This window comes from Mesoplodon bidens (genome assembly GCF_964165515.1).
Source record: "Mesoplodon bidens genome assembly, chromosome: 5".
Lineage (NCBI taxonomy): Eukaryota > Metazoa > Chordata > Mammalia > Artiodactyla > Ziphiidae > Mesoplodon > Mesoplodon bidens.
In genome coordinates this window covers 13,142,246-13,158,092 of record NC_138161.1, presented here as the reverse complement: position 1 = coordinate 13,158,092, position 15,847 = coordinate 13,142,246, and the positions used below count along the sequence as shown (strand labels likewise).

The window sequence follows — 15,847 nt, the reverse complement described above, 5'->3', positions numbered from 1 at the left end:
TCACAAAGCACCGAGCTGATCTCCCTGTGCTATGCGGCTGCTTTCCACTAGCTATTTATTTTACGTTTGGTAGTGTATATATGTCCATGCCACTCTCTCACTTTGTCACAGCTTACCCTTCCCCCTCCCCATATCCTCAAGTCCATGCTCTAGTAGGTCTGTGTCTTTACTCCCGTCTTACCCCTAGGACCTTTTTTTTTCCCCTTAGATTCCATATATATGTGTTAGCATACGGTATTTGTTTTTCTCTTTCTGACTTACTTACTTCACTCCGTATGACAGACTCTAGGAGGAATCAGGCTTCCTGACCTCAGACTATACTACAAAGCTACAGTAATCAAGACAGTATGGTACTGGCACAAAAACAGAAATATAGATCAATGGAACAGGGTAGAAAGCCCAGAGATAAACCCACGCACATATGGTCACCTTATCTTTGATAAAGGAGGCAAGAATATACAGTGGAGAAAAGACAGCTTCTTCAACAAGTGGTGCTGGGAAAACTGGACAGGTGCATGTAAAAGTATGAGATTAGAACACTCCCTAGCACCATACAGAAAAATAAGCTCAAAATGGATTAAAGACCTAAATGTAAGGCCAGAAACTATCAAACTCTTAGAGGAAAACACAGGCAGAACACTCTATGACATAAATCACAGCATGATCCTTTTTGACCCACCTCCTAGGGAGTCAGCTTTTTAATTTTCATTTGTTGGCCTGTGTTTGGGTTGGGGTCTCCAAGGTGTCCCCCAAATGCTGAGCTCCCCTGTGGCTAAGCATCAGGTGTTTCTAAGGATGTGGAGCTGTGATTACGATTCCCGCTCCCCATAGCCCTCTGTCAGCTTTAAAACCAGGGATCCCTCCCAGACGGGGGCCTCCGAGTCCCCTCCAGTCCACACTCCGCGGTGCCCTGATCCTGCTCCCGTCCCTGGGAGCCTCCACGATGCAGCACTCTTGCCAAAACTGTCAGCAGTGGTGCCAGGTGAACCAAGTAGGAGCTGGTTTTCTGAGGGAGGCCTGGCACTCTCGGAGCAGGTTTCGTTTTGGGGGAGACATGGGGAGATAGGCAGCTGACCTGGTCGGCCGCGTGCGGGTGCTTCCACCTTAGACACAGCTGGTACCAGCGAGAAGGTTTTAAAACGCGAGCCCCAGGCCAGGCAGCCAGGTGCCCTTCGTCCTGAGAGCCCAGAGCAGCCCAGGTGTGGAGTCTCACAGACACTGCGTGTGGTTCTCAAGCCGATCCCTTTTCTACCCCTCATTTCAGAAGGTGCTGGACGAATGCCAGAACCAGCGAACCTGCCACCTCCTGGTCAATAGCCGTGTTTTTGGACCTGACCTTTGTCCAGGAAGCAGTAAATACCTCCTGGTCTCCTTTAAATGCCAACCTAGTAAGTAACTTGCGAGGGGCACAGCATGTGCAGGGGGTGGGTTCCCTGACGAAAATGCTCCGCCAGCTGACGTGCGTCCAGCTTTGAAACTCTTGTTCATAGGAATGTCGGGGCCCCATCCCACCTGGGTTTTTAGTTTCTGTGTATTTGTGTGCGTGTTGTGTGCACACGCGTACCGATCTGTGTGCATTCTTGCAAATCCCTGAATTTTAAAAAATCCTTCCTCATATGTAAAACTTGGTTGTACTGATGCTAAAGATGCCAGGTGACAAGAGACTGCAATGGCTTTTCCCCAACATGAGGAGCTGGTTCTCCTTTTCAGAGGAAGGCTTGTTATGAGGCTCCCCCTCCCCCGGCTGCAGGGTGACTTATTCTTCTGAGGGGGCTGGTGGCACAGCTGCCACCTGAGCCCACGATTCCAGATCTTTACAGACTGGCTTCTTGCCACTGTCACCTTCAGCGGGGGCTCCTGAAGCAGCATGTTTCCTAAGGAGAAAGAAAGAGGAAGAGGACTTGGCAGGAGCAAGCTCTTCTGTTCTGCTTCTTGCACGTCTCTCCACTAACTTCGCCATTTCTAACGCACACCAGTTTTGTGGTTGATCCATTGCAGGCTAAAAATAATTGGTGTCCCATGAGGAGGTCACACCTCCAGGCGTGGAGGGTCTGCCTGAGAGAAGCCATAGGTCATTACAGGTTCCTGGTAATGCTTGGAAAACTTGTTGAAAGACAGCAGTGCTCTAGCAACAACATTTAGCCAAACGTCAGGGATAATAATTTGTAAAATTCTGTACTGCCACAACAATGCAACCGTTCTCATTTTTTTGCATCTTGTTCTGTGTTGGTTTCTGCCTCTGGAGCCCAGCATCTCCCAAGACACTGGTGGCCTGGGTGCCTGTGGTGGGTGAGGCATCAGCCATACACATGGAATGGTCTCAGGCACACGTCTTCAGAGAAAGCCCTGGATGCTTTGGCAAATATCCAGGCTTCTGTCTCAAATCCTTGCCTTGCTGGGACCCAGATACCTTAGAACAGCCCTATGGCTCAGCACCCCTACTCTGCATCCAAACACACACTCAAACTCACTCATACTCACACGTGCACCCATATACACACTATGACACACTCACAATGCACTCGCTATCACACACGATGCACACACCTGGACTCGCACACGTATACACTGTCACACCCATACACACCATTATACACATAGGCACTGTCACACATGTAGTCATACCACATACACACACTCACAAGCACACACAATCACAAGCTCTCACAAGCAGGCCCAAAGTTTGCAGAACAGCCTAAACTCCCCTGCTTCCCACCCAGGAATTCTCACCAACTCCTGCCCTACCCCGCAGACTGAGGAAAGTCACTTCTAGATCCCCACGTTTTTAGTGGCATCCTCCCTCTGTTGAATCTCAAAAAATGACCACACCCTTGACCACGCCCTGGCCATGCTTTTGGCCATGCCCTTGGCCTCCCCCTTGACTGCCTTAGCTTTGCCTTCTTTTTCTCTTCTGCCCGTTTATTGCGATATTCCCTCACATTTTCTATATGTTGGAAATAGTTCATAATAAAAAGTTGGGCAGGACCGGCCTTTAGAAGAAGCGAAAATACCCTGATGAAATTGACAAGAGCCTGGGTAAGCCAGGGCTGGGCCACAGCCTTGGTTCTACAGTGGGCAGTTAGGTTTGTTTGCTAATTTCATTTCCTCGAACACTTATTAAGCACCTGCTGTGCACAGATGTGGGCCATGTTTTGGTTATGAAGAGAACTCACATCTCACAGAGGATTCCTGGATGGTGGTTCTGTCTTGGGTGATTTCCAATGTCCCTTCATAAAGCGAGCATTTATTGAGACCTTCACATAGCCAGTTGCTTCTCATCCTTTAGATTCTAAGCCAAAGATCTCCTTTCTCCAGAAGGACCTTCTCTGTCCAAAGAAATATCTAAGGAAGACCCCTGCGCCCTTGGTACCGTGCAAGAAGCTCACAGGAGGAATTGACCTCGGCAGGAACTCAGGGAAGGCTTTCCCGGCAGATGGTGACAACCTTCTGGGGTGGAGTCAGAGCACAGAAAGCTGACTCCTCACAGAGGCCTGTGGCAGGGCTGGCACAGGGTGGTGCGGGGGCCGGAAGGAGCAAAAGAGCCCTAGGCAGAGAGCTGGAGCACGATCCAGGGCCCTGACGGCCAGGGAAGGGGGTGGAGTCTTCCTGTAGGGCAGCATTGAAGCAGGGAGGCTCCTCGGCTGGGGTGGTGGAGGCCCCTCTGGCTGCCCTGTGTGTAATACATTTGAGGGGCAGAGCCCTTGCATCTTAGTCCGTTTGAATTACTACAACAAAATGCCATAAATTAAGTGGCTTATAATCAACAGAAATTCATTTCTCTCAATTCTGGAGGCTGGGAAGGCCAGGATTAAGGTGTAGATTTGGTACGTGCTGAGGGCCTGCTTCCTCATAGGTGGCTGTCCTTTCTGCTCTAACCACACGGCGGAGGGGCGAGGAATCTCTCTGGGGTCTTGTGTACCAGAGCACGGATCCCATTCATGGGGGCTGTGCACTCATGACCTCATCACCTCCCAAAAGCCCCACCTCCTGGTACCATCACATGGGCATTAAGATTTCAGCATATGAATTGTACGAGGACACAAACATTCAGACCAGAGCCCCTGGGCTTCGCTGGTGGTGCAGTGGTTAAGAATCCGCCTGCCAGTGCAGGGGACATGGGCTCGCGCCCTGGTCCGGGAAGATCCCACATGCCGTGCAGCAACTAAGCCCATGCACCACAACTACTGAAGCCTGTGCTCTAGAGCCCGTGAGCCACAACTACTGAAGCCTGCACTCTAGAGCCCGCGAGCCACAACTACTGAGCCCGTGAACCTAGAACCCACCGCAATGAGAAGCCCGCGCACCACAACAAAGAGTAGCCCCCACTCACCACGACTAGAGAAAGCCTGCGCACAACAACGAAGACCCAATGCAGCCATAAATAAATAAATAAATAAAAGAAACCAGAGCCCCTCGTGTGACCTGGACATTGGTGACCTGAAGCACTGCCGTTTAGGTGGCAGCCCCTATTGCTGCTATGAAGTAGGGGTGGAAGTGAGGTCCCCGCACCCTCCTGCCTCTTTTTCTGTAACCCTGTCACCTCCTGAGGCTCTTCTCCATGGCCCCAGTTCCAGCCCCTGCATAACACTCTAATGGTCCAAAGGCCCCACTGCTGCACCCAGGTACGCATGGAGCCAGCTGTTACCGTGAGAGCCAGTTATACCCATCTCTTCCCAGCCGTGCCTGTGTGCACTGAAATCTGCCCTGATGGAAGTACTTACACCAGGGAAATTGGCTAAGGCTACAAATCAGGGCTTACTTGTATGTTTGTTTTTTGGAGAGTATTTTACCAACAATCCTCACTAGAATCTTCTTTTCCCCAGTCGTGTGCCATGCTTCACTTCCGCCCTAAATATCATCCCTTCAGAGAATTTTGGTTTCAGTGAGTCTTTGAATTTAGGGTTCATGTGCTTGTCTGCTGTGGAGCTGCTGTGTGACCCTGGGCAGTGGCGGGAAACTTTCTGAGGCTCCATAACTCAATTAGAAAATGAAGATAAAGCACCCTCTACCTAGGGCTGTTGTAAAGCCTAAAAATGCAGTGCTGTACGTAAAATGCTTAGCACAGCACCTGTCATGGAGTTGAGCTCAGCGATCGGTAGCTGTTATTCCAAGAGGCAGATTAAAGTAATTCTTGCTAAAGATGTGAATGACTGAAAGGCAGTGATATACCAATAGCTGTGGGTGCAGGGTGGGTGCGGTCTGCCCTGAGTGCAGGCAATAGCAGGGTGCCCTGTCTGCTGAGAATTTAAAAACACAATAAAAGAGACCAAGTATCTGTCTGCATGTTAACATTGCCATGCCCTGGCAGTCATAAATAATGTCAGTAATAACATGTTCCCGTCATGACAGATCGCTCCACATGCCCATCTTTGAAAGGCCACTGCTGATATGCAGATGTGTCTATGCATTGTTTTTTGTTTGTTCGTTTGTTTTTATAAATTTGTTTATTTATTTTTGGCTGCTTTGGGTCTTCGTTGCTGTGCACGTGGGCTTTCTCTAGTTGCGGCGAGCGGGGGCTACTCTTTGTTGCAGTGCGCGGACTTCTCATTGCGGTGGCTTCTCTTGTTGCGGAGCACGGGCTCTAGAGCACAGGCTCGGTAGTTGTGGCGTACGGGCTTAATTGTACCGCGGCATGTGGGATCTTCCCAGATCAGGGCTCGAACCTGTGTCCCCTGCATTGGCAGGCAGATTCTTAACCACTGTGTTACCTGGGAAGTCCATATGCATTGTTAAAGAGGAATGCATCGCACACAAAGACCCCTAATTAGGAGAGAGAATTTGTTGCTGTTGTCCTTTAAGCAGAGTCGTGGTTGTACCTCTACCCAGGCTCCTGGGTGAACCATCCAAACCCACAGAGATGTTGGCAACCCGTTTCTGGAAGGCTGCCCACACTCTAACCCAGCTCTAACACAAATTCTAGTTCTCCAAAAAAAGCAGCAATTATGTTAATGGTCCCATTTTAGAACCCAGAACTGTCACTCTTAGGTGACAGTGAATTAGTACATTCCCAAGGAACCAAAGGACTCAACATCGTACAGTGGTAACCTCCAAGCACATAATGTGACACTCCCAGGCGCCTCCATTCCAGGAGATGATTTGCCCATATTCTGGGGACAGAAATCACTGGAGGCCTTACATGGGAGTGTCATGTTACTCTGGGTGAGTTTGGCTGGTACCGAGGCTGGAACCTTTCATGAACGTGTCTTAATAAATCAGAGAGATGGGGGCTACTAAATGCATTTCATGACATGCCTTAAAAAAGCTCATCTCATTTTTTAAAATTCTGATAAGAAAAGAAAGAAACCATTCCAGTTGAAAAGTTTCCGGATTACAGAGATAAGGCTTGCTTTTCGTCCTGTTTTCTCCCTTCTCCTTTTTGGCAAGCTCTGCCAATGGAAGGCAGTTCACCAAAAATTCTTAGCATTTTTGGTATTCTTCTAGTTGGAAGGGTACTTGAGCTCTTCTGGTGTGTCTGCTAGGCCCTCTGTTCTGCATCAAAGGCCGTTGCTCACGCTGGACTTTTGAAGTCAGGCGATATTTCGGTGTTGGTGGGATTTAGTGTTTACTCATCAAAAGCACAGAAAAACTCATACCAGTGCGGATATGACTCACCGAAATCAAACCCTCCAATGTCAAGGTCAGACACAGTGTTCTTTTTATTTAGAAAAAGAAAACAAAACTTTTCTTGGCTCTATGTTTAAACTGTTATATTAAGATTTCAGTGAGTGGGTAAAGGGCCTCCTAGACATTTGCTTAGTCATCACCTGACTTTTTCCTCCTCTGATGGGTCCTCAGCTATGTTCACATACTAAAGAGGATGATGATCCTGTGAGCATCTGTAACCTGGTTTCTGCTCTGTACCTTTCGTTCATGAATCTTCCCATCATCATGTTTTAAAGAACCATCGCCCAAGTTTTCCAGCACCAGAGCTGATGGTAATCTTGAGATCTTAAACTTTTTCCTTCAAGCAGTTCAGAAGTTTGGCCTCACTGCTACTTCTCTGTTTTCAGGAGAAAGGCATGGGAATTTACAAGTTACCGAAAGGTGGCATTTCTTTTAGGAAATTATTTTCTTTCACGTTTTAAGTTTGGGACTTAAGCATCAGCAATTCCAGGATGTGAAGGTCCCACCGGCCACCGCTGCCCTGATGTTTACTGCTCACGCCTTCTTCTTCTGCAGGGAATTTCAGATTGGTTTGATCACAACCCCGAGTGAGAAAAGCATTTTACATTTTGGCCCTACAAAACTGCACACTCAACCGAAAACATCTTTTATAAACTAGTGTTTATCCTTACTTTGCGTGATGCACCTTGATGTTTTCTGAACTATTCTTTATTTTTTTTAAATTTCTAATCACAACTCAGCAAATTAATTTCATGACCTATTAATGGGCCTCAAATGACAATTGGAAAACTTTGGTTTCAGGGGACCAGGCTGCACCTCCAATCCAGGAAAGAAAAGTGGAACAAAAACATGAATGGGAGAGAGAAGTGAAAGACAGGTTGACTGTGAAGGTGATGGAGGGTGTGGGCTAGTTTTCCTCCTTTCTCCCCATCCTAGGCAGCCCATGACACCCTGAGCAGCTCCTGGAATTTAGCTCTTGTTTGCCGTTGGCACCAATGCTTGTCTGGCTGAAAGATGTGTCTCAAAGTAGAAAAAACTAGGACTGGGGTGATAGAGTGGGGCTAGCATTTTTTCATGATTTTTCTTAGACAAACGTTTGGGTGAGGGAGGGAGAGAACCACACATGCAAAGAAATAACCATGGTCCCCTTTATGTTTTGCTTTGCTTTTATCTTGCAAGGTGTAAAATAAGTGGGAGGCTAGGCAAAGACATTTATAACATGTAAGAGACAAAAGTTCAAAGGGTAGCATCCAGAATCTATGAATCACTCCTACAAGTGATTTCTAAAAATCCGAAACAGAGCATGCAAAGGATGTAAAGAGGTGGCTCACGGAAGGGCTGTTTTGAGTAGTAAATTCACTGATACATTTAAAGATCCTAGGACAAGGCCTAAGTTCAGAGAAGGTGCTCAGTAGACATCAGCTCTTGTTATTTTTAAAATATCTTTGGTGAGGTGTAATTTACATAGCAAAACATTCACCCATTTTAACTGTACAATTCAATGATTTTTCGTAAATGTACTGAGTTGTGCAGCCGCAACAGTCCAGCAATAGAACATTTCCATCATCTGAAAATATTTCCTTGTGTCTATTTGCCATTGTCACTTCATGTTCCCAGCTCTCAGCCTCAGAAGACCACTAATCTTCATTCTGTCTCTAGAGGTTTGCCTTTTCTGGATAGCTCACAGAAATAGAATCACAGTTAGGTAGTCTATTGTGTCTGCAGTGTTAACTATTATTACTTTAAAAAATCAAATCATTATTAAAACATTTTAGTCAATTGAATGGTTTTTGGGGACACCCTTTTAAAAAAACCCAATGAACTATATTTTCTCCAGGGCGCATTTATCATGTCAACTCTGTATGACGTTGCAAAGGGAAGTTTCACTGTGGTACATGGAATAAACAAATAAACTTTTCCTAAATTCTTCGGGAACAGACTATAAGCTGGAATCGTCCTCTCCTAGGACCCATGCCAGTCCAAGGGCCCATTGTTCCTGGATCACCAGACTTGGGGCCAACTCTTCTCACCTCTTCAAAGAGGGGTTCTTTTTTTTTTAATATTCTTTTTCATCTTCTTTTGCATTATGGTTTATTACACGATATTGAATATAGTTCCCTGTGCTATACAGTAGGACCTTGTTGTTTCAAAGAGCGATCCTTCACAGACACAGTGCCTTGTTTTTTTTCCTTTCCTAGACAAGGAAATAATTTACTTTCCTAACATTTCTCTTTCTCTTTGTAAATACACAAACAGAATACTAAAATGTTATGAAGTTGGGTGGTGTGGTTTAGCTGGACTCTCTCCTGAACTTAATTTTCCATCAGGTAATTCCTGGTCTCTACCTGTGTGAGTCCCAGTATGGCATTTGAGAAAAGGCTCCCTTCGATTAAGGAATGTGGGACCTCAAGTGGGGAGAGAGAGAAACTCTCTTTATGGCCTGTCCCAGGACCCGGCCCAGGGAGCCCTGCTGTCTTCACCCTGGCATCTCTCCTCCTCCGTTTGGTCCTTAGTGTAACTCCTGGGTCTTTGCACTTGTTGACCCTCTTCCTGCAGAGGATTTTGCAGGGTCAGAGAGCCCATGGCAGGCAGGGCCATCCCGACTCTCCCCTTCCTGGGGTGCAGCCCCACGGGAGATGGGACCTGGCCGGGACACGAGCAGTGCTTACCGGTTCCTTCTGAGGAAGCTGATGGTGCCACCGATTTTTGTTTCTGCTTCAGATGAATTAAAAAACAAAACTGTGTGTGAAGACCACGAGCTGAAACTGCACTGCCACGAATCCAAGTTTCTCAACATCTACTCAGCGACCTATGGCAGGAAGACCCAGGAGAGGGACGTCTGCTCCTCGGAAGCCACGTGGCTCCCCCCCTTTGGTATGTGTCTTTACATGGCTGTTCTCAGGGTGCTGTCAGAGGAAATTAGGGCTCCGGTCCCTAAGGAAGGAGGCCACGCGCTGGCTGGTACCTGGACTAGAGGGAAAGTCAAGGGCAGGCAGAAACCACCCCCCAGGTCCTGTCTCCCTGTGCCCCACATTCTGGAATCCGTCTGTTGTTCAGTTAGTCTACACCGAGGATTTACTGAGCACCTGCTGTATGCAGGGCCTGTTCTAGGCATGGGGGAGGCATCAGTGACCAGCACAGAGTCTCCCTGGAGCTGACCTTCCAGCAGTGGATGAGGAGGCAATGAGAAAGCAGATAATAAATGAGCTAATGTGTTGTACTTCCGGTGCACATAAGCCTTAAAGGGAAAAGCACACGAGGAAGGGAGGGAGGAAAGGCGGGAGAGCGCGCGGAGGATGCTGCAGGGAGGCACAGTGCTGCGGAGTGATGGGCGTGCTGAGCAGAGCCTCAGAGGGGGAGAGCCTGCAGGTCCTGGGGACGGCGTCCAGGTGGGGACAAGAGCCCATGCTAAGGCCCGGAGGCTATGCTCAGGGTGGAACAGAGCTCAGCGAGTCATTCTTAGAAGTCCACAGTTTGGAGCTGAGATGATGGCCCGACACGCCTGAGAGCTCCACCCTTCAAAGTCACCCTCTGTTATTATTAGGGTTCTCCAGAGAAACGGAGCCAATAGGAGATAGATAGGTGGATAGATAGATAGATGATAGGTAGATTGATAGATAATTGATAGATGGATAGATAGATGATAGATTGATAGATAATTGATGGATAGATAGATGATAGGTAGATTGATAGATAATAGATAGATGGATAGATGATAGGTAGACTGATAGACAATTGATAGATGGATAGATAGATAAATAGGTAGATTGATAGATAGATAATTGATAGATAGATAGATAGATAGACTGATTTTAAAGAATTGGCTCACACATTTGTGGAGGTTGGCAAAATGTGAAACCTGCAGGAAGTCTGAAAACTCAGGTAAGAGTTGATGTTCAGTCTTGAGTTTGAATTCCGCAGGACAGCAGGCTGGAAACCCTGGCAGAAGTTCTATGTTGCGGCCTGGAGAAGAACTCCTTTTTCAGATGACCCCAGTCTTTGCTCTTAAGGCCTTCCATGGATTGGTTGAGGTCCACCCACGTTATGGAGGGTGATCTGCATTACTCAAAGTCTGCTGATTTACTGTTAGTCATATCTTTTTTTTTTTTTTTTTTTTTTTGTGGTACGCGGGTCTCTCACTGTTGTGGCCTCTCCCGTTGCGGAGCACAGGCTCCGAACACACAGGCTCAGCGGCCATGGCTCACGGGCCCAGCCGCTCCGCAGCATGTGGGATCCTCCTGGACCAGGGCACAAACCCGCATCCCCTACATCGGCAGGTAGACTCTCAACCACTGCGCCACCAGGGAAGCCCCATATCTTTTTTTTTTAATTGAAGTATAGTTGATTTACAATGTTTCAGGTGTACAGCAAGGTGATTCAGTTATACATGTATATGTGTGTGTGTGTGTGTGTGTGTGTGTATTCTTTTTCGAATTCTTTTCCATTATAGGTTATTACAAGATATTGACTAGTTCCCTGTGCTATACAGTAGGTCTTCGATGTTTCTCTATTTTATATATAGTAGTGTGTATCTGTTCATCGCAAGCTCCTAATTTATCCCTCCCCCCTTTTCCCCTTTAGTAACCATAAGTTTATTTTCTATGTCTAATGTTAGTCATATCTTAAAAATACCTTCCCAATAACCAAACCACTGGGCACTGACCAAACCACTGGGCACTGTAGCCTAGCCAAAATGACACATGAAATTAACCATCACACGCCCCAGTCTGCGGTGGTGAAACGGCCTCAGCTCCACCCGCCGTGTTACCAGAGAGAACAGACCGGTTGTGAAACGGCCCAAGAAGTTGCACTTTATTCATCAAACCTGAAATGAGCTCCTTCATGTGTTAAATTGCTGCAATTGATTCCTGGATCACATGTGAAATTAAACATTAATTTAAAAAAGTTTAGGCTTCCCTGGTGGCGCAGTGGTTGAGAGTCCGCCTGCCGATGCAGGGGACACGGGTTCGTGCCCCGGTCCGGGAAGATCCCACATGCCGCGGAGCGGCTGGGCCCGTGAGCCACGGCCGCTGAGCCTGCGCCTCCAGAGCCTGTGCTCCGCAACGGGAGAGGCCACAGCAGTGAGAGGCCCACGTACCGCAAAAAAAAATAAAATAAAATAAAAAAGAAGTTTATACGTAACTAATATCTTGGATCTGAAAAAAAAAAAAAAGAAGAAGAAGAACGTAAAGTGACCTAGCTACACAGGCACACTCTCACGCGAGGCTGGAGAGAGAATCAAAGAGCAATTCACAAGGAACGCGTGTCACACGTGTCTCCGAGGCCCCTCGCCCAGCGTTCAGGGAAGGAAGGCCCTTGCGTCGGGAAGGTAGAAGGTCCTCTGAAGGACAGCCGAGGCAGACAGCAGAAGCAGGCCCAAGTGGGCATCCTTCTCTTAATTAGCTCCTGTCTTAACAGGCTTGCCTGCCACGTGGGCAGAGAGACCCTTGTGAGGGTGGCTCCTGCTGTCTGTCCGTAGTGCCCGGTGCTCCAGCAAGTGACTTGTGAGTTTGGAAACTCCATTCTCCCTCCCATATAACATCTGCCCGTGTTCACAATGTCTCCACCCCCTTCTCCCTTGTTCCTGCTGCTGCGTTAGGTCAAAGGACCATTGCCTGGTCATCACAGGAGTCCCCCTGTCCCTAGGCATGGCTTTCTCCCCTGGGTGGCCGGAGGTACCTTCTAAAAGGCAAATCTGATCGCTGCCCTCCTGAACATCCTGCAGGGGTTCCCTGTATTATCTGGTTTGCTTAGCTGGACAAGGCACCCTTGGTGATCTGACCTCTTTCGACAGAAAGGGACTCCACTTCTTTTTTTTTTTTTTGAACAGTGATATGTTTTATTTTATTGTTTTGGTTATTATAGAACCAACTCTGATCATATTATCATAAAAATAGCAGTAAGTTTATGGAAAATAGACAAAGGATATGAACAACTTATTCATAGAAGAAAATACAAGTCGTTCTTAAACATTTTAATGGATGCTCCACTTCATTTATAAGAAGAGAAAAACAAGAAGATACCATTTGTCAACTCTCATTTGTCAAAGTTCAAAAATTTGGGAACATGCTGTATTGGGGGGAGTCTGAAGAAACAGAAACTATCTAACACTGCAGATGGGATTGTATACTACTCTATGGGACCACTATGAATAGCAACTTAATACCCATGAAAATAACAAATGTACAAAACAACTGATCCTGAAATCCCTGAAATTGCACTTCTAGGAATGTATACTACATGTGTACCTATGTATATATAAGATGGATTTTTAAAAAATCTTTGTTGGAGTATAATTGCTCTCCAATAGTGTGTTAGTTTCTGCTTTATAACAAAGTGAATCAGTTATACATATACAGATGTTCCCATATCTCTTCCCTCTTGTGTCTCCCGGGACTCCACTTCTTAATATCAGTGTGGGACATCCCATTTCTCGGGCTCACTGAGTCTAGCTTAGCCATGTGTGTTTTGGGAGACAGCAATAAGTAACATCTATCTTAGGAGTTCTTTTGAGCAGAAGTTGGTCAGCCAGGTAGGTAGATCTGTGTGCAGGCTGAATGACTGACGTTCCGTACGTCACTGCCTTAGGTTCCTGGGAGGTTGGATGGGAGTTGGGTTTAAAGGGAAAAGTCATCAGCCAAAGAAAACGTTAGCGGACCCCGTGGTTAAAAGACAGGTTTCCATAGAGAGTTCAGGGAATCCTCAGGTGAGCCGTGAATAAGCCTTGTTGACTCAGGAAGGGTGTGTGAATGGGAGACTGTGCCCCTTGCTTGGCTGTTCAGTTTTAAAGTCCTGAGCCCTGGCCAAGTCACATGGCAAAAGCGGCCTGCCCACCCCTCGCCCCCTGCCCACCCTCCCCTCACAGCTGCGTGCCTCTGCCCGCGGCCCCTTGAGTGCCCGTGAGGCTGAGGGTCAAGCTCTTCACTGCATCACGAACCACCACCCAAATGTCAGAGATCCTCTGGCCCTAGGCTCTGCAGTGCGAAGGGGTCCAAGGGAAAGTGAGGGGGTCCTTGAGGGGCCCCCTTCGCCTCACCATCTCGGGGCCCCATTCATCTTGTCCCCCAGCCTTACGTGGAGGCCTCTGGTTTCACCTTTCGGGTTAGCACTTAAGGGCAGAACCGTGCATGTGTGCAGAAATATGAACCCCTGGCTGCCTGTGCTGATGAATTTTCTTGATCTAACTGAATGCTAAGAAATACTCCACTGCTAGGCCCAGGTAAACTGTACGTAAGGGTTTTCAACTGAATTTGGCGTGTTTGCCCCACAAAAATCATCAGTTTTCCCTCTGGCATAAACACACTTTAAAATCACCCACTTTAAAAAGCACCCTCTTTTGGGCTTCCCTGGTGGCGCAGTGGTTGAGAGTCCGCCTGCCGATTTAGGGCACACAGGTTCATGCCCCGGTCCGGGAGGATCCCACATGCCGCGGAGCGGCTGGGCCCGTGAGCCATGGCTGCTGAGCCTGCGTGTCCGGAGCCTGTGCTCTGCAACGGGAGAGGCCGCAACGGTGAGAGGCCCGCATACCGCAAAAAAAAAAAAAAAAAAGCACCCTCTTTTGACCCCGTCTCCCATCCACTGCGTCTGCAAGTCCTCTGGGCTCTCCCCGTACCTAGTATCCAGACTGTTTGCTCCCAGCCCACTCAGGGCTTCTCTCACCTGGACCACCTGAGCTGCCTCTTGACTGGTCTCCGGCCTCGCTTCTCAATTCCATACCCTCCCTTAGCTCCTTCTTCACTTAGCAGTCAGAGGGATTTTATTTAAATCAAATCAGATCACATCCCCCACCCCACTTAAAGCCCTTCACTCTGTCTAGTAGAATAAACCCAGTCTCCCAGCTGTGGTCCGCCTTTCTCCCTCCCCTTCCTTCACTACCTCTGGAGCACTCCACACTCATTCATACCCCAGGGCCTTTGCACAAGCTCTTCCGTTGGCCTGGAATCTCACCCCACATCTTTGCATGGCCAGCTCTGTCTCGTCATTCGGGAATCAACTCAGACGTCATTCCTGAGAGGTTTTCCGAGGCAGCCTGCCAGCACGGCACCTTGTCCCTGCCATCCCACTCGAGCTGTCCCCATTTGATTGTCTTCATAACATGGAAATAGTCACTTACGTGCATATGGTCTCTCTCCCCTGGAGAAGGCCAGCACTGCAGAGGAGATGTGTCTCTTTTTTCCTGCGGAATTCCCAGCAAGCAGAGCAGAGCCTGGCACAGAGCAGGTGCCCGTGTGAATCTCGAGCCCTGTGAATGAATCAGAGCCCTCCCTTCCTAAGTGAGGCACCCACACTGGCCTCTGGCAGGTGGATGGTTGCCGGCCTGGAACGTGGGCCTGGTGTTGTCACAGCTTCCAACCTCTCATGAGATGCTGGGAATCTGAATTTTTTTTTTAATGTGAAATTTTCCAACTTTTAAAACACCGTGCGAGCCAAACAAAACATGCCTACAGGCCACATCCGGTCCACGGGCCACCGGTGTGTGATCTCTGCTCTGCGTTCCTAGTTATTACTGCAGCTGGGCCTCAGCACTTGGAAGAAGGAGAAAGAGCTGTTTATTTTTAACCCCGGAACCTGGCATGAACTTGGGAGGATGGTTGCCTAAAGGTCAGGTGGCCGGGTCTCACCTTGGGCCTTTGAAAGGGGATGTGTGTGCTTTTACTCTTGCATATAAGCTAAAGTCTGGTGCAGCCCCACCAGCTCAGAGTCTGGGTACCCAGGGCAGCCCCCCATACTCGGTCAGAAAGCAGCGTGGAGCGGGGCTTTAGCGCTCAGATACCCAGCGAGAGCATTTCCACTTCTAAAAGATAAGAGTTGTGATGATTATTGTTCTGCACAAGCACCTTCACTGTATTGAACAGAAATAAGAAAAAGATTCAACCACAGATTTTCCCCATCAAATGAAAAGAGTTTTCTTTTCAGGATCTTTTCCAAGTCCTGGTGTATGATGACCAGAGAACAACTTTTACATAATGGCAATTCTGAAGTAGATACATTTCAATTCCGCTTTGAAATTTAACTTTATATCACGGGTGGTTTTCCACGTGACCAACAAAATCCTGCAAAGTCAATCACTCTCTTGTTAAAGGGATATAGTATATACGCTACTTACCCATTCCCTGGTGGCTGTTTCATTGTTGGTTTTTTTTTTTAATTAATTAATTTATTTTTTGGCTGCATTGGGTCTTCGTTGCTACGTGAGGGGCTTTCTCTAGTTGTGGAGAACAGG

The 15,847-nt window shown here is 47.7% G+C and overlaps 1 protein-coding gene across 2 annotated transcripts in view; it reads left to right on the top strand.

Moving 5' to 3' along the window:
• The window catches only part of EVA1C (eva-1 homolog C), an 85,613-nt gene that overhangs the window by 38,524 nt on the left and 31,242 nt on the right, over window positions 1-15,847 (top strand). Inside the window, exons 3-4 of one of the 2 annotated variants that reach the window (XM_081234754.1) lie at window positions 1,268-1,388; window positions 9,346-9,498. In XM_081234754.1, coding sequence (XP_081090880.1) covers window positions 1,268-1,388; window positions 9,346-9,498 — 274 coding nt within the window. Of the gene's footprint in view, window positions 1-1,264; window positions 1,389-9,345; window positions 9,499-15,847 lie in introns of both variants that reach the window. The other variant, XM_081234753.1, reaches the window with a different exon arrangement.